Source organism: Protobothrops mucrosquamatus, unplaced genomic scaffold (genome assembly GCF_001527695.2).
Source record: "Protobothrops mucrosquamatus isolate PMUCROS unplaced genomic scaffold, P.Mucros_1.0 scaffold1705, whole genome shotgun sequence".
NCBI classification, from domain to species: domain Eukaryota; kingdom Metazoa; phylum Chordata; class Lepidosauria; order Squamata; family Viperidae; genus Protobothrops; species Protobothrops mucrosquamatus.
This window is the reverse complement of record NW_015387856.1, coordinates 178,733-198,373: the sequence shown is the minus strand read 5'-3', so window position 1 is coordinate 198,373 and position 19,641 is coordinate 178,733. Positions and strand designations below refer to the sequence as shown.

Below are 19,641 nucleotides of genomic sequence, written 5' to 3'. Positions count from 1 at the left end.
AAACTGGGTTTTTTAGAAATTTTAATTATCACAACATAAAAATTTTGGTTTTAATTTGGTTTTATTCGGTGGGGTGTGTGGGTCTTTCTTTGTTTTAATAATGTTGTGAGCCGCCCTGAGTCCTTCGGGAGAAGGGCGGGATATAAATTGAAATAATAATAATAATAATAATAATAATAATAATAATAATAATAATAATTAGTGATATCTGTCTGTCTGTCTGTCTGTCTGTCTGTCTGTGTCTGTCTGTCTGTCTGTCTGTGTCTGTGTCTGTGTCTGTGTCTGTCTGTGTCTGTCTGTCTGTCTGTCTGTCTGTCTGTCTGTCTGTCTGTCTGTCGCCAACATAATGTTTCCAGGAGTTTTAATTCCAAGATACAATGAGTGGTAGCTCTGGCTCCTTTCTTAGTATTTGTGGAATTGGTTAAATCTGCAAATACTAAATTTACATATGGCCCCCTGATATTTTGATGTATTAGGTCAGAGCAATTTTTAATATTGTATAATCCTGTGCACATTTACTAAAGAGTAAATTCCACTGTAGCCATGAAATTTAATGTATATATACAATTGTATCAGAGCTTTAGTATCTATATGATTACAGCATTAATATCCCTAATTTCATTTTTTTGATGCTCACTTATGTTAACAAAAGATAATTGCTATCTGAAATTGTTTATTTTTTTTAACACAATGTCCAGTGTTCTTTCTCTGCTCACTGAGAAGTAGGAAAAGTGAATACAAAATATTCACTGGAAGATAGTGGAATTGTTTCATTTATACTTAGCAAATTTTTCAGAAAAAAACTTTTGATGGCTGCTGGCCTGCAAACAGTTTGCCACCTAATTTCACAACAACATGCCTCAGTTTGTACAATCCCCATAACATAAAACCTTCTGTTATAAAATAAATCTGAAAAGGTTAAATCATAAAGCTGTGTTACTATGCATTTCTATGGCTCATGCAGCAGAGCTGCTTAACTCATTCTTTGCATCAGTCTTCACACATCATCATATGTATTTGTACCCAGCTTTTTAAAAAGCTTTTTCACAAGCTTAGGAAATATGGTAAAATGGCCGTTCACGTTCTTGGTGTTTCCAACAACAATTAGTGATATCTATCTATCTATCTATCTATCTATCTATCTATCTATCTATCTATCTATCTATCTATCTATCTATCTATCGATCGATCGATCGATCGATCGATCGATCGATCGATCTATCGATATAGATATAAATATAGATATAGATATAGTGATATATATACAGTGAATCCAATTTAAGAGTTACAAACTCCTTTCTCCCTGTCGGAGATGTACAATATTTATTTATTTATTTACCTCCCTCCCTCCCTCCCTACCCGACCCTCCTCGGTTTACAACTTGAACAACCAGACTTACTAAAGGGTTTCAAGACATTAAGTTCGTAATGTCTATCAAGAGTGGCATGCTGGTATTACCTCGGATAACATACAATATTACCAGTATTTCAGGTTGATCACATTTTTTTGTAGCAGTCGCAAAGCAAACCGCCACAGTTAAGCAAACACTATGGTCATTAAGGGAGCCAATGGTTTGCTATGGGCCCAGTTTTGCCAAAAAGTGGAAGTGCTGATTTTCGTCAAAAATAGTAAAACGGCGTCACATGATGGCAAACAGCCATAAATGGCATCATATTGTTGAATATATGTCATAAAATTTCTCTAGTGATACATACCTATAGTATATCATTTTATAATCAAAATCTCTCTTAAATTATAAGACAGTATAAATTTCACTTCTTTTAACCACATTCTTTTTCATTGGTCAATCTGTATGTTGTAATATGTTCTTAGTTCATGTTATCATGCACTTTTTAGCTCATCTTATATTTCATAATTCAACAGTCATTTATACATTTCAGCAAATACATGTTCATCATTTGTTCTGTACCTTGCAACTTTTTATCTATATTCATCTTCTCCCTTAATTGTGCATATGGAAACCATTGAAAAACAAATCCTTCTATGGCAGGGGTGAGCAACTATGGCCCTTTTATAACCTATGGACTTCAACTCCGAGAATTCCTGAGCCAAAATTCCTGGCTCAGGAATTCTGGGAGTTGATGTCTACAGGTCAGAGGTGCCCACCCCTGTTCTATGGTCAGTTGTTCTCATGATTTCAAATTCTCAATTTTCCTGTATTAACAAATCTTGATATGTTAGCCATTTTTCCTTGCCTGCTATTTCTTTTTTATATATATTTTTCTGCATTTTTAAGGCTGTGTACTTTGGTTTTCAGAATTTCAATCATTTTTCTTAAATTGTTTGTATTTAGAAAGAGCTAATGTGTAAGTTGCTTGGACTTCAGTCTTCTGTCAAATATGATGAACTCCAACAGGCTGTCTACAATCATCTGAATGAGAACAAAAAACAATTGGAAGCAGTGGAATGGTAGGATAGAAATTGTAGGATTTCCTCTCTTTTTTTCTCCACTTCTAGCATTCAGATATTTCATATACTGGACTTGTTCAACTCCACGTAAGAAGTTGATGTGGAGCAACTAATGAATTTACCTAATGAAGATGAACAGATGTGCAATATACAGACGGAATCTGCAAATAGCAAGTATTGCTTTCTGACTGAATAAATATCTGTTTTGGAATCATCTTTATCTGAGTTTATCTGTCTGATTGGATTATAAAGGGATTTGATTCATGTCATAGACAGATAAACTCAAATAAAGATGATTCCAAAACAGATATTTATTCAGTCAGAAAGCAATACTTGCTATTTGCAGATTCCGTCTGTATATTGCACATCTGTTCATCTTCATTAGGTAAATTCATTAGTTGCTCCACATCAACTTCTTACGTGGAGTTGGACCATCTGAGTCATTCGATGGCCCCCATGCTTATCTCAGACAAAGAACATTCCAAACTGGCCCATGGCCAGGATATCCTGTGATGAACTTTAGTGGCTCCTCCTTTCCTCCTACCACTGACCTATTAACATGGGATAGCTGACTAGCTAAACTACATTACCCATTAGCCATCTCTTAAGGAGACAGCACTTAACCCAATAAATGCCAAACATTCTAACATACAGATCTACATGATCCAGAACAGGACTGCTATAATGTTTTTCTTTAAAATGTGCATCAGTCATGTTTGTCTTGAAATGTTTAGCTCAGTGAATAAATCAGTACTTGGATTTGCTTGCAAGATTACTGGCAGAGGTTAATTTACTGTTTTTTTAGCTGCCAGCCCTCAAATACCCATAAGGAGAGTGTAATAACGTTTAGAACAAAAGTAACCTTATTAGTGAGACTAATTATAGAGAGAGCAAAAGACAAGTCCTGATCTAAAAGTATCAACAATATTCTGATTTTGCTGAGTAGGCTCAATATAGAACGCTTTACTGAAGGTCACAAAATCATATGACTGAGGGAATGTAGGAGGTAGTAAGAGGCAACTCAACCTTGATTTTATGTGAGAGAGGAAGTGGGTGAAGACAGCCCTGCCATTATAGTTCACATAGTAAATTGCAGATACAGATACTAAAGCCCTCAGTCTGGCAGGATTATGTCTATAAATGTGAAAACAACTCATCTTCATTTTAGGCCTGATATCAACAAAAAAGTCTGTTTCCCCCAAAAAGACCATAGCTTGTACCAAGGCACAAAAGTTCTCTTAGACTTGATGCTTAATCATTAGGGCAGAGAATTGCCCCCCGAGAAGTGGAAAAACTAAGACTTCCCTGCTACATATCTTATTTATACTATTTCTCCATAGAGAAATAGTATTTGCACAGCAAATGTACATACTCCATAGAGTATTTCTCCATAGAGAAATAGTATTTGCACAGCAAATGTACACAAGGAGACTAAAAGCATGGTAGCAACCTGAAACCCCTTGAAAGAAATGCTTCTGTATAGCTGTTCATCTGTCATTTATGTCACAGTACCAAATTGGTGCACAACTCATAAATATATGGGGTGAACTCAGAGTTTGGAGATAGGTTTAATATCATACAAGTAGTCTTTGACTTATGACCATAATTGAGCCCAAAATTTCTGTTGCTAAGCAGGGCAGTTGTTAAGTGAGTTTTGCCCCATTTTATGACCTTGCTGTTAAGTGAATCATGCAGTCTTTAAGTGAATCTGGCTTCCCCCACTGATTTTGCTTGTCAGAAGCTGGCCGGGAAGGTTACAAATGGTGATCATATGACCCTGGAACAGTGCAACTTTCATAGATATATGCCAGTTGCCATGTGCCAAATTTGGATCATGTGACCATGGGGATGCTCCTATGTGAAAAATGGTTAGTCACTTTTTCAATGCCGTTGTAACTTCAATGGTCACTAAACAAATGGTTGTAAGTCGAAGGCTACTGTCATTTTGCTTGTCAGTTATTCCTGCGCAGAATGTGAAATTCGTATATCTTTGTAAATCTTGTATGTACTTAGCAGAGTATAGATTTTCAGGCTTCTTTCCCCAGTTTGATGTTTTAGGGTGTGAATTTTTAATAAGAAAATTGTCTCCGAAATTTGGGTAAGTTCAGGTTACATAGCCTACCTACGTCCATGAAAATATAATTTTCAGGGTGGCAGTAATGATACTTGTTCAGATATGGATAGAATAATAAAAAAAACCAGCTCAAGTGCTTTATCTTCTGCCCTTTACACCTGTTGATCAAACTCTGCTGTACTGGGAAAAAGTCTTGTTGTTGTTCTTGGCATTACCTGTTTTTATCTGCCTTTCAGGCTGGGGTTACTTGGAGATGAACCTGTTCCAACAGCACATAGTATAGTGGATGCGTTGGCCAAACACATGGAAGCAAAGCTCTCGTATGGTAGGCAATATGCTCTTCACCCATAGATTTATTTTCCAATGCAGGTAGTCCTCAATTTATGACTGTAATTGTGCCAGGAATTATGGTCTTAAGTCATTGCAGTCATTAAAGGAGTCACTAGGTGATTGTGTCTTATTTTCCAATCATTTGTTTTGTGGCAGTCGTTAAGCAAATGCTGTAGTTGTTAAGTGTATCCATTTTACCCAATGAATATTTTTTGGTGGAATCTGGAAGTTAATAAAAAGGAGGAGGGAAATACCAGATGGATTCATCCAACCTGTCCTAATTAATGTCAAGGGAACAGCCGAGCATTGAGATGGTCAGACATTCAAATAATACAGTACAGATAGTCCTCACTTAACAGTGCTAATTGGGACTTGAAAATCTGTTGTTAATCAGCACGGTTGTGTCAGCATCACAAGTAAAATAAGGCGTACTATATGACATAAAATTTAAAATATAAAATACAAGATTAAAATGTACAAATTAAACAGATCTTGTCTAGAAACTAGCAACATTAATTGTGTTCTGTCATGCTGCCATAAGGTCCTCAAGTGTACTTTGATCGGGGAACACAGGACAGGTATACATATGCATTATCGTTTGCATGTTGCCAGAACTGCAAAGAGCAGAAGCTACTGGATAGCCCCATTTGTTCAGAGTGTCTCTGGATCTTGTTATACCTGTGCAGAATATATTCAATGATTTCCATACTTCCCAGCTTTCATCAGACTCAGGTGCCAGCTCCTCTATAGGTTCATTCAGTATTGGTTCTTTGTAGCTTTCCATAGATCCATTCTGCTTTCAAATTCTTCAGTCTTTTATTGACCTAAGGAAGCTTTTCTTGGATTTTAATCTCGGCTGAACTGCTTATAGGCCATAGAGTGGCTGTTGTCTACTCTAGATAATGAGGATTTGAGTCTCTCTGTAATGCTGCTGCTTCTCTGTGAACAGCAGGCAAGGCAATGCCAGCTAGGTGGTAGATCTTATCTAGAGGGGTAGTTTTAAGGCATTTGGTGAGAAGCAAAACGTCTTCAAGGAAAAAAGTCCAGTTGCCTTTTGAAAAAGCATTTTTGGGATGGCAATAACCTGGATGACTGAGAATCTTTATAGGCATTCAGTAATAATTCTGCTACCTTTATTCAGAGCAATTTTCCCAGCATCTGCTGATTTATACTAGCCTGGGCATAACGTTGTTCAACCTCCTCAAATGTTTTTTCCTGTATAGCAATCACATGACCTTTTTAAATAGAGAAGCAAATCTTTAGTATGATTTGGATGGGAGTTAAACTGCTGGTGTTTTTAATGCATTTTTATTTTATGGCAAGCTTAGTGATAACTGAGTTTCATAATGTAAGTACAGATTTTTTTTACCATTAAAACTTTAGCTAGCAATAACAACGCATACAGATATACTGTACATAGAGATATATATTCAGTTCCTTCTTTCAAAAGGTGCATTAACAGTGCTCTGTGCAAATTTTTATTATAATCCTTTTATTGTACTTAAAGATGTATTTTCAAAAAACATTGTCTATGAATAACAGATAGTTACTGCTCTATATCGAATTAGTAAAAGTTGTGTTGTTCTTGAAATACTTTTGCAATTCATTTTTAATACACAACTTGTCAGTTTTTAAAGAACAATTTCCTTTTGTTTAGGGTCTGGAGAGCGAGATATGATAGTTATGAGGAATGAAATAGGAATTAGACATCCCTCTGGTCATTTGGAAGACAAATATATTAATCTTGTGGTGTATGGAGATGATAAAGGGTATTCTGCGATGGCCAAAACGGTGGGTTACCCTACTGCTATTGCAGCAAAGATGATTCTTGAAGGTATGTATCTTTCTTCCTCTCTTTTAATTAAGGAGTCCTTGAAAGTAATGTGATTGCTTTAGGTAATTTGTTATAAAATACCTCCTGAAAAAGCATAACTTACTTATTATACATGTCTATTATACCTTTCTATTTATGTAGTAAGTTAAGCCTCAGTGCCCAGCTACTTATTTTAAAGGGCTTCAGTTACATCCAGTGACATTTTGTTAAGATATGTTCTGTTGTTCTAACCTAGAAATATGTCTGGAGTAACTTCCCATAACGGTCCTATTCTCCTATTCCTAGTATGTTCCCCATTTTAATTTTTCTTTCACCTCTCTTTCTCTGAGTGAAAGGAAGTGAATTGTTCACTTGAAATTAACACGCAGTAATTTTTCAAGAATAAGTAAAGACGCAAGCCTTAACTGCAAGTAGAATGCCATTGTATTTTTTTATTAAATGAGTACTTACACTTTCCTAAATGAAATTTTATATTATGCTGTTAGGCCCCTCTAAAATTTGTTCAAATAATAAGCTATTTCTTATTTTGTATTTCAGGTGAAATTAACAACAAAGGTATGATTGTCCCATTGACAAAGGATATATATGGACCAATACTCAAGCATATTCAAGCAGAAGGCATTGCCTACACAACGCAGAGTGTTATCAGGCAATAAGGCAGACCTCACGTTCCTCTTAGCCACCCATCCACTGAGTTTCTAATATGCACAAATTGAAGCTTGAAAATCTGTCATGGATACCTTCAGTTGAAAAGTCTTCTGTGCTGAACCCATTGAAATGAACAGAAGAGCAACAGCGTTTCTATTATCTTGAAAACCTCTAGCCTTTGGTTTAGGTTTTCACATGAGATTATCCTATCGAATTGGGTTTATTAAAGGCTACAGTCCCAACAAACTTATTTGGAAGCAAGTCTCAATGACTTCTAAGTAAGCTGTTCTATTTGTGTACTTATTCCAATATTTATCATAGTATGGCATAGTATTTTTCTTCAGAAATGTAGGATTTTTATACATGAGGCAAGGCTCTTAAAGGCTGTACAAAGGTATTTTTCATTGTTTCCTAAAGGCTGCAAAATTGCTGCATATGGTGAATGTTAAGACTATTTTCTAGTACAGTATTTAAAATGAATTTTTGAAACATTCTAAATTTAGAATGATTTGCTCTTTATTAGAAATGAAGAAGTTTATGATCTAAGTGCCCAAACTATTGGTTTTCAAAAGCTCCTACTTCACCCAGATACGGTTATGTTAAGTTTTGTTATATCATTGGTCTTTTAAGAATGTATAAGGGGTAATTCATTTTTCCATGAGCCATGTTTGTAATCACTTTGTGATTTGATCCATATGCTTGATGAGTATCTACACTTATTCCTTGAATGATAACTATAGAGTCAAAAGTAGTTTGGCTTTCTTAAAACTTACATCATATTGTTGAGTTAGCTCAGTCTAGGTATTTCCAGTTAAAGGCTACAGTTAACAGAATTGGAAAAGATCTGTCACTGGAACTTTGAAGACCTTCTCCTAAAAAGGAGATGTTAATGTGCAATAGACCAGCCTTTCCTAACCTGGTTACCCTCCAAAGGTATTGGGACTGCAGCTTCCCATATTCTTAGAATGTATGAACAGTTTTTTGAATGTCATAAAACTGATACAGCTGTAATGGAGATATGATTTTTATAGCCAAAGGGAAAACTATTTTCCAGTTGCACTTTTAATTTCTAGAAATTAATCAGTGGCATTTTTATGTATTGAGGATATGATTGTTCTAGACATTTCTATAATATATGCTGAAAATCCTATTGTGGAGGAAAAAAGATCTACTTTGCTTTAAATTTGCCAATTGTTATATTCCTTGAAATTTTGTTTTATATATTGGACGACTTCTAAATTCTGAAGTGCTATATAAAGTTGCCAATTAGTTTATTTATTTACATTATTTTGAAGACAGAATATTCTGCAGTGTCTTGTAAGGTCCTTACATGGTTCAATATTGGAGAGAAACAATATATTAGGTAGATATCTGATACATATAAAAATCTGTTCTTGTTCTTTAATGGACTTTCAGACCAGTGTCACACAAGTAATATGAATTATCTGTTTTACTGCATAGAGAGGAAACTGGGATGTTTTCCTTAAAACCATTCTCAAATAGAGAAAGGTGTGGGTTTTTTTTTTTTTTATCCCAGGGAGGAAAAATAACGTGGACAGAATTCGGAAGTACGGATGGGAAAAATGTGGAGTTTCCACTGACATCTGCAGCCAGACACTGTTGACCATTCAGATAGTTAAACTAATGCCAACATAATTTTTCCAGGAGTTTTAATTCCAAGATACAATGAGTGGTAGCTCTGGCTCCTTTCTTAGTATTTTTGGAATTGGTTAAATCTGCAAATACTAAATTTACATATGGCCCCCTGATATTTTGATGTATTAGGTCAGAGCAATTTTTAATATTGTATAATCCTGTGCACATTTACTAAAGAGTAAATTCCACTGTAGCCATGAAATTTAATGTATATATACAATTGTATCAGAGCTTTAGTATCTATATGATTACAGCATTAATATCCCTAATTTCATTTTTTTGATGCTCACTTATGTTAACAAAAGATAATTGCTATCTGAAATTGTTTATTTTTTTTAACACAATGTCCAGTGTTCTTTCTCTGCTCACTGAGAAGTAGGAAAAGTGAATACAAAATATTCACTGGAAGATAGTGGAATTGTTTCATTTACACTTAGCAAATTTTTCAGAAAATTTTTTGATGGCTGCTGGCCTGCAAACAGTTTGCCACCTAATTTCACAACAACATGCCTCAGTTTGTACAATCCCCATAACATAAAACCTTCTGTTATAAAATAAATCTGAAAAGGTTAAATCATAAAGCTGTGTTACTATGCATTTCTATGGCTCATGCAGCAGAGCTGCTTAACTCATTCTTTGCATCAGTCTTCACACAAAAAGAAACTATAGACCAACCTACCAAAACATAACTGTAAAAGATGGACTAGAAATAAAAATTAAAATAAGTAAGAAAATGGTAAGAGAATACCTGTCTGACCTTGATATATATAAATCACCAGGACCTGATGGATTACATCCCAGAGTTCTTAAGGAACTGGCATATGTTATCTCAGAACCATTGTATCATTGGGATTGGAAAAAGAGCTGATGTAGTTCCCATCTTCAAAAAAGGGGAAAAAAAAACAGACCTAGGAAACTACAGATCAATCAGTTTAACATCAATACCTGGGAAGATACTGGAAAAAATAATCAAAATACAGATCTGTGAACATCTAGAAACAAATAACTAGTAGCCAGCACAGGTTTGTTAAAAACAGATCATGTCAAGCCATCATATTTCATTTTTTAACAAAGTGACTAAATTACTAGACCAGCAAAATGCTGTGGACATAGTACATTTAGACTTCAGCAAGGCATTTGACAAAGTAGACCACAACCTACTTTGTGGTAAGCTAGAAAAATATGTGATAGACAGCATCACCACCAGATGGATTTGTAATTGGCTGATAAACTGTACTCAACAAGTAGTCCTTAATGGTACTACATCAACATGGAGGGAAGTAAGCAGTGGGGTACCACAAGGTTCCGCCTTAGGCCCAGTACTCTTCAATATCTTCATAAATGACTTAGATAAGGGAATAGAAGGGGATCTCATCTAATTTGCAAATGACACCAAGCTGGAAGGAAGAGCCAACACCCCAGAAGACAAGCTTAGAATCCAAAACGATTTTGGCAGGCTTGAACAATGGGCCCTATCCAACAAAATGATATTTAATGTGGAAAAAAGCAAGGTTTTACACTTGGGCAGGAAAAACCAAAGGTACAAGTACAGATTAGGCAAAACCTGGCTCAAAAACAGTAACTGTGAGAGGTACTTTGGAGTCCTAGTGGACGATTACTTAAACATGAGTCAGCAGTGTGCAGCAGCAGCCAAAAACGCTAATACAATCCTTGATTGTATAAACAGAGGCATAGAATTAAAATCATGTGAAGTATTAGTATCGCTTTATAAAGCCTTAGTAAGGCCACATCTGGAATACTGCATCTAGTAGTATGTTGAGACTTTGGAAAAAGTGCAAAGAAGAGCAATTAAGATGATTAAAGGCGTGGAGACTAAAACATATGAAGATTGGTTGCAGGATTTGGGAATGGCCAGTCTAGAGAAAAGAAGGACTAGGGGGGACATGATAGCAGTATTCCAGTATTTGAGAGGCTGCCACAAGGAGGAGGGGTTAATTTATTTTCCAAAGCACAGAGAGCAAGACAAGAAACAATGGTTGGAAACTGATCAAAGAGAGAAGCAACCAGGAATTAAGGAGAAACTTCCTAACAGTGAGGAGAATTAATCAGTGGAACAACTTGCCTTCAGACATTGTGGGTGCTTCATCACTTGAGATTTTTAAGATGAGATTGGAGAGCCACTTGTCTGAAATGATATAGGGTCTCCTACTTGAGCAGGGGGCTGGACTAGTAGACCTCCAAGGTTCCTTCCAGTTCTATTCTGATTGAAGTGGGAGAATAAGGAAACCAAGAAGTGAGTAAATGTATCAGTAGAGTTTCAGGAGGGATGATGTACAAGTTTAGACTTCACTCAGGGAAAAAGGCATAACCTGTTCAAGAGAACTGCAGAGAAAAAATCTTAAACCTGCCCTTTGCAACATAGAACGTGGGACTAGTCTTCCTGATTCCTAGACAGACTGTTTTGGGGCTTTGAAAGTCTGAATTATTTCTGGATTACTTGAAATTTTGTTTCAGGTAATCCAGATTTGATTCAGATCTTTACTCTTTTCTGCTCCTCAAATAAAAAGATTATCATGGAAGCTTTAGTTTTATATGGTTTTCAGTTTACAGTATCGGAAAGGGACAAGAAATTGCCTAACTAAATCCAGAGTCATTGACATAAAAAATGTGCTTGTGAGACACTATTTTGTGATTTGTATTGTTTTGAAAATTACTTTCTTGCAGATAAAGTGGAGGGTAATCTGTTACATTGGGTTTAAAGAATCTGGTGCTTTTGCTATCCTGCCATACAAAATAAAAATGTTTGATTTTCATGTGTGTGAGCATCTTTAGAGTAAAGCTATAGGAGCAATTCTTCACATACTCGAAAGTGTTCATACTGCTTTATTATTATAATATAGTTTATGTACAGTTAGTGCAAAGAAGCATTAGAGCTACATGTAGAAATGTTTTGAATTCTTTTAAGGATAAGGCATCTGTCAAAGGTCCCATAAGGCCTTCTGTTTGAAGATCTCAATTTCTGATGACTGCAGTCATTAGTAAAGTATTAACCTCAACTAAATCTCCTTAGCTTCTGAGATCACTCAAGTTTGGTTAAAAAGAAAAGTACAGTTACCCACAGAGTGGCTTGTTCACTAAAAGGAATCCTTCTATGGATCATGAATTGATTTTTTGTTCACAATTAATGAGGATTGGTAAAGTTGCTGCAATGTTAAAATGAATGTCAAATCTTAATGGATAAGCTTATATATCCATAGCCTTGGCCTCTTTTACAGGATGCACTTATTTAGCATGTTGCCTGATTTTGTAATGAAAGATCCAGTCATGTGATGACTCATTTAACCACATTGTTTAGCAACTGAAATTCCAATCCCAATCGTAAGTTAAAAACTACCTGTAGTAAAAAAAATGAAAGCAACAAGGAAAATAACACCATCTAAACCCCCCCTAGTAACAGTAAGATGTCTTATTGAATAATAGAGAGTCATCTTACTTGCCTTTTATAGGGAAAGACCTTGCATAGATGTTACGATGTCCATAGTCCTTAAAAAACAGTAACAACTTGGAGAATTTGAGTGCCAAATTTAATCCTAAATATTAAGGCCTGTGAACATTTTCTTATCTTGCCAATATTTTGCTGCTGAAAAATGAAAAGGCATCTCTGAAGGTACAACGGAGGTCTTTAAGAGTGATGAGGCAGATTTTATTTTTGCCAAGTATTTAGTACAAGCTGAAATATTGATACTCATTTTTCCAATGCTGTGGATAAAAACCATTGAAACAATGCTTAGTACAGACGTTATTTTCATAGAAACTTCATATTTCAAAACAAGTATATTTCAATTTCCCACAAAAGTTAAAAATACATGCAGAGATAGTTACCATTTAGGATGCATGATAATATATCAGAAGCTACTAAAATTAAGAATAGGTAATGGACTACATTATTTTAACAATGCAATTACACAGAACTAGAAAACTGACTTTGTAGTAAAATATAAAAATCTACAATTATAAATATAAATTTGATCCATGGAATCCACTCTAGAAATATTTACAATAAGTATCAGCTCTACTAAATGCCTACCAAAATCTTAAAATGTTGAATATTACAGAGAATATATTTACATCTACCATATTAAAAGTTAAATTTCTAACAAATGGTATTAGGTGCTATAAATAACAGGGAATTGGATTCTAAAACGTGTGTTGTGCTGAAAACTTCAGCATCTATAGTTATGATAAATTTAAGTGAAAATGTAACCACAAAAATTAAAAACTAATACTGTAAAAGACTACAATGTCATTCTTAGAAACTGCAGAGTTCAGTAAAATTAGTTCAAACATAACAAAATGCATTACGAGATTTTTTTTTCAAAAAGGCACACATTGTTAATGCATTTGCAAGAAGTGTTTATTCAAACCAAATGAAATAAAAAAAAGATTATCTAATAGCTGGACATCACCCTGCCCCATGTAAAAAAAGGAAATATTTCCAGCTCTGGATAATTGCTCTGTCATATTTTGATTGAAGTCAAACTAATGATTCCAAGCTCTCCGCTGCACTGCCATCTGGTAAAGCTGAGCCATTACTGTCGATGGATATCGAGGGATTTTCTTCTTGTCTTGAACTAACGAGACTGAGGACAGTTTTGTACAAAAACTGGTAATGGTCCTAAAAGATTGTGGATGGGTAGAAAATGATGGGACATTAGTGTGGCTTGTATGGATTACAAGAATCACTAATAGCACATTCAGTGACCAGACAGTAAGAAACAAGCAACCGCATTTGTCCTTCAATTTGTCCTTCAATTCGTCAACCCCGGAGAATAGTGCCTAGGTCTTTTGTCCTTCAATTTGTCCTTCAATTTGTCCATTTGTCCTTCAATTTGTCAACCCCGGAGAATAGTGCCTAGGTCAGGGGTAGGCAACCTTGGCTCTTTTATGACTCGTGGACTTCAACTCCCAGAATTCCTGAGCCTCAGGAATTCTGGGAGTTGAAGTCCACGAGTCATAAAAGAGCCAAGGTTGCCTACCCCTGGCCTAGGTGATGGTAGGGAGAAAATATAAAGTGACATATTCAAAATGGTAAAAGTAGCTGTTCCTGAGTTGTAGATCAAGTATATCCATGGCCAGGTAATTGCCAAATTAATTGTTGCCAATATGAAGCAATACCAGACCTGCTATTTTAAATACTTAAAATGAGATTTTATCTCTTTGGGAATGGAATTTCACCCCACAAAGAATGCAGTTTTATTATGCAGAGTAATTCTTGTCTACTTACAATATCTGTGAAGACACCAGGTCTCATCAAATTGATCATCTTAGCTACATGATAAACATCCACACAATTTTCATTTTCTAATTGATGCATAAGTGTTGTTAAAGCACAGAAAGTACCCGCTGTCACGCCTCCATGCCTTATGGAAAAAAAAATACACGAATGTACATCTAGAAAAAGGATATGCTCTACATTTTGATTAAATACACAACTGCTCAATAAAAATGCCATTTAGGACTTCCTATAAGGGTAGAGAATCAATCAAATGTGGTTTATTTATGAACAACTACTCGTTCTACTCACCATTAGATGGGCATATCCACTAAAAAAAACATATTAAAGGGTTCACATTCTCTTATTTAAGAGCACCCTTAGTTACAACTTGACCTGCTTGATTGTTGCAGTTTTTATGAAACATAAAAATATAAAAAAATGATGTATGCACACTACTTTTGGATCTTTTAACAATTGGGTCATTATAATCCAATAAATCTCTTGCCTTCTACTCCAAAACTATGCTTGTTGTTCTACCAGCTTTCTTTTATTCTTTTTTCCTATTTTTCAAAATAATTTCTTGTATGTTTATTTTGAAGCTTAATTAATGTCTTTGTGTTGACATAACAGTTAACTTTTCTGTGCTACTACATATTTTATTATTATCCTTTTAAGTAGCTTTGTATGCATGCTGTTTTAAATGTGCAAATATTGCAATAGACCATGTAAATACACTTCATTGTCTTAAATTATAGAAGATAGTGTTAGGGCACCTGACAAGAAAGTGGGAGGCCGTGAGTTCTAGTCCTTCTTTAGCCAGGAATCACTTTGGGCCAGTCACTCTCTCTCAGTCCAACCCTCCTCACAGGGTTGTTGTTGTGGGGAAAATAGGAGGAGGAACTCAAGATATGCTCACCACCTTGAGTTATTTGTAAAAATAATAAAGGCAGGATGCAAATAAATAATAATGCAAATAATAAGTAAATAAAAATAAAAAATATTCCTGTTTAATTTTTTCCTGACACAGCAATGACTGAATAGTATGAAATTATTAGTCATTGCTTTTGCATTATCTTTTACTTATAATGATATTTTTATTCTATTAAAGTGTTGCTAATTCTTTTCCATACACTCTTTAAATTGTTTTACTCGATGGACAGTTCCCATAGATGCCATATATTGAACTACTGGCAGAGTCAAGAGAGGAGTCAAGAAGGCATTATTATTAAGAGATATTGAATACTGGCAATTTTTAAGTGGAAGAGAAATTTGGTTCCAATTTCTTCCTATAAATATGACTTTTATAAATCACAGATACTGTACAAAACATAGAGATGCCAACTTAACTATTTAAATTGAATTAATACTTACTCATCATGCACAATCATAGGACCATCTCTGTTGGAAGTTTCTTCTTTTATGATGCTTATAAGTTCAAATGTTTTACTAATAGGGCTATCTGGATTTGGCCATTTTGGACACTGAAAATGCCTCACTTCAAGAACGTAATCATCCTCAAAGATTAAAAAAAATAGTGCATTTAATTGATTCATATTTTTGAAACAAGTGAATCAATACAACTAAAAAACATGTTTCACTTGAAAATTTTCCACAGTTCTGTGAAAAGAAACTTTCCCCCTTTAGGATTTTCTGAATGGTTACATATCTTTACCACTAAACGTATTAGACTTACTGATGATATATAAAAACCTCAACCGCCTCCTCAAATGTTTGGGACATGTTCATTCATGAACAAATAATCCTACACACAATGTGCCAGTCAATCTATATTCCTTTAAGAAAACAGGAGTGACCTGAGTCAACTCTGTCTTATATAAATTTTTAGCTCATTCAAGTGAAATTCTCATCATGCAAATTCTAAAGGCAAGTCATAATACCTCTGAAATTAACATTTGAAAACCTGGATAAAAAAGTCACTGATGCCTTTCAATCAGGAAAAGATTACAAAACTATTTCTAAAACTCTGGTCAGAGAGACATACTCTTAAAATGGAGAATGTTTGGAAAAACAGTAAATTTTTCCCAAGCGTAGCCATCTTGTTAAAATGAATAAAAAAAATGTAATATAAAATTGTCCAGAAAGTTACAAAGAAACCGAGAACAACATCAAGAGAACTATAATCCTTTTTTTGCTTTGCAAAAACCATTGCTTGCCAAGACGATTGCTTATCTCAGTTATTAAAAAGTGTCTCTATGGAGAAATGTTTTATGGAGAGATGAATCAAACATGCCCACATTTGGTGTACTTTGATATTGTTATGCCTTCTGGAAGCCAAATTCTGCATTTTACAGTAAGACTTTCATACCAACTATGAAGCATGGAAATAGTGTCATGGTTGTTGTTTTGCTGCCTTGGGAACTGGACACTTGGTCATCATTTAAGGAACTAAATTCTCTGCTTTGTGTCAGAGAATTGTAAATGAGAAAATCAGGACAATAACAATTAACTAAAGAAGCTGAAGAACGAGTGGGTTAAGAAGCAAATTACTAATATGCAAACAGGTCTACACAAAATGGATTAAAAATATTCAAGATTTGCTTGGAATGACCAGGTCAAATCAAAACCTAAACCTTGTACTAATATTTTGACAGATTGTGAAATGAGCTGCTCACGCTAGAAAATTCTGAAATGTTATTGAGCTGAAACAGCTTGGCATGGAGTAATGGCCATTACTCTGATAGAGGAATATAAAGAACTAATAATTATAAGAAGCATACTAATCAATTAATTAAGTGTTAATTCACTGCCTTGAGTTACTTATAAGGTGATGAAGGTGCAATAAAATCTAATAAGTAAATAAATAAATATGGTTGCAAGGTATTATAACCAGATACTTAATAAATGGAAACAATTACTTCTTCATACTTGTTCACCACATATTGTATAAAATGTTTCTGAATGGAATGAAATGAAATTTCATAATGTATGAAATAAACGAAACAAGCATCAATGTGACTTATTCACTCAGACTCTTGCATATCAGCAAGACTACATGAATTTCTGATAACATTCAATGGCAAAGTTAAATAAAAATTAGAGCCTCCAAAATGTTTAAAAGTTCTTCATAAAACTATATATACATATGTACTAGCTTAGAAATGTTTTCCATGAAGATTTTAACTTTAATCATTTTCTTTATATCTCTATATATCAATAATCCAAATCTCAGAACATGTATAAAATGGTTGTTTTGGTTGTTATGGATAAACACTTTAAGAATATTCCAACCAAAAAGGAATAATTATATTTATGGCTTTACTTTATGTCTTACTATGGCATATTTAATTATGACACTTGGAATTACAAAAATATAAATTACAGGGCTAGAAAGCAAGCTATTGTAATCCCCCCATAAAAGCAAAACAATCATCTGAGTTGAGTCTGAATTCAGATGACAGTAATACTCTATTGTATAATAGGAGAGCAAGTATACTTGTGTAGCTTCCAAAATGAAATCCTGGATTATGAGTTTCTCTTCATTGGATAAACACTTATGCTCTTCTGAAATCAGGCTGACTTTAAAGCTCTCACAATTTATAGGATCTTCTTTGTTAGGCCAGTAGACAAATTCATCTTCTGCCTGCTAAAAGGAAAAGAAAAGAAAAAGAAAAAAAAAACTTTCAGATTTGCTATGAAGAAAAGTAATGGTTATTTTAACAAACTAACCACGACGTAATTTAATTGCACATTCTAAAATGGATCAGTAATCATGATGACCTTAAACTTTATGAGTAGAATCAAGATTTTTAAAATATGTTTTAAAAGACATTGTCATGGTTTTGTTAAGAAAATCAGTAATTCTTCAGTGCATTTTAAAGAATACTGTAAATACCAACTTTTAAACAAAGTTATCATGATAATACATGCCAGGCAATAATTTCCTATCTCTATTCTTATGGTAGAAAGATACTATCTTTCCAGAATTCCATCACTTTAAGTATTTTATTTTATTATCCCTATTATGCCCAAAAGACTATTTCCCATGTCTTCATTAAGATATTAGTAATGAGAAAAGTAGTTTTTATATAATTTTCTTATTTTTAACATCGAGTTCACTAATCATTAAAGCGATGAGATTCTGTTTCGTGATTAACAACTCTAGTAAGTAATAAAAATGCTGATATGAAGCAAAGCATTTAATCTTACCATATTCTGACTATCAGGGAGCATAACAATTATTTGAGCATTGTGATCCCATATCATTTTCCAGAAATCTTTGATAGTGTGTAGCAAAGGATGTTGGGTAATAATGAATTCATTACTTTGATAATAACCCTGTAAAGAATACAAATTAAATTAAGGACACCCTGTTTCTTGTAAGCATGTGTTTCTTATAAGGAGTGCTCTTCCTTTTAATAGGATTGTGCTGTTTCTTAGAAGCATCAGAAACAGCATAATTTTATTAAAAGCAAAAAGATTCCTCCAGAAGATGAAATATTAAACCAGTGCATAGACCCCAGACTACTGAAGAAACACTTAAGAGGGTTTCTTGTTCAACCTTTTCCTTGACCTGTTTTATAACTACATAGTTTAGGGGTGTTTTTTAATGGTTATATTGGCAAGGAAAATATTCAATCATTTTCATTTCTTTGAGAGCGAGTATGTTAATTTTTGTCTAAAAGTTATTCCAAAGATACTTTTTCAAAAGGCAATTTGACTTTCTTTGTTTTTCCTTGAAGACATTTTGCTTCTCATCCAAAAAGTTATTTTTCTTCATGCACTTGAAGCAGAATATTAATTGAATCATATAAAGCAGAGCTATTGGGGATAAAGTGAAAGACCTGGTAAATCTTGGCAAAAATAACCGCAGTAGTTTAACAGTACCTACACCACGATTCTGTATTTAATTCATTGCTCAAAATTGATCTAAAAATGTTGATATAGTATAATTTTACTAATTCTCTGTAAATACACTTTAAATTGTCTATTTATATATTCAATTAGAATGATAAATAATTTGTGCCTTTGTTTTTTGTGGTTTACTTTTAACTCCTTTTAGCTGCTTATAGGTTTTTAATTTCCATCTTATTTTCTAGGGATTTTTTCCACTTTTTTCTCTTCAGTTAGTATAGTATAGTATAGTATAGTATAGTATAGTATAGTATAGTATAGTATAGTATAGTATAGTATAGTATAGTATAGTATAGTATAGTATAGTATAGTATAGTATAGTATAGTATAGTAATCTTACTCCCCCCTCTTCACTGTACAGATTGTTAAAAGCATTTAAAAATAAGGAAGCAACAACACAACAAAAAAGATGGCAGAAATGACAAAACTCGGTTGAGATCTTTGTGTTAAAAATTAGTCTGAAGTATTGTTTTATATATATAACAAAATGTGTTTTTGTGATACTTTTCCTTTTATTATATTTGTTTTTATATTTTTTCCTTTTTTAATACTGACCCACGG

General features: G+C 34.0%; 2 protein-coding genes across 2 annotated transcripts in view; one reads left to right on the top strand and one right to left on the bottom strand.

Annotated features, from left to right (window-relative positions):
• Positions 1–8,588, top strand: part of AASS (aminoadipate-semialdehyde synthase) — a 46,503-nt gene extending 37,915 nt beyond the window's left edge. Inside the window, exons 22-25 of the mRNA XM_015822862.1 lie at positions 2,315–2,430; positions 4,741–4,829; positions 6,492–6,668; positions 7,206–8,588. Of these exons, the coding sequence (XP_015678348.1) occupies positions 2,315–2,430; positions 4,741–4,829; positions 6,492–6,668; positions 7,206–7,324 (501 nt within the window). The 3' untranslated portion in view covers positions 7,325–8,588. The remainder of the gene's footprint in view (positions 1–2,314; positions 2,431–4,740; positions 4,830–6,491; positions 6,669–7,205) is intronic.
• A 3,315-nt stretch (positions 8,589–11,903) lies between these two features.
• The window catches only part of PTPRZ1 (protein tyrosine phosphatase receptor type Z1), an 89,383-nt gene continuing 81,645 nt past the window's right edge, over positions 11,904–19,641 (bottom strand). The window contains exons 27-31 of the mRNA XM_029285440.1: positions 18,376–18,504; positions 17,663–17,809; positions 15,580–15,722; positions 14,218–14,353; positions 11,904–13,608 (exon numbers count right to left, since the gene is read on the bottom strand). Of these exons, the coding sequence (XP_029141273.1) occupies positions 13,468–13,608; positions 14,218–14,353; positions 15,580–15,722; positions 17,663–17,809; positions 18,376–18,504 (696 nt within the window). The 3' untranslated portion in view covers positions 11,904–13,467. The remainder of the gene's footprint in view (positions 13,609–14,217; positions 14,354–15,579; positions 15,723–17,662; positions 17,810–18,375; positions 18,505–19,641) is intronic.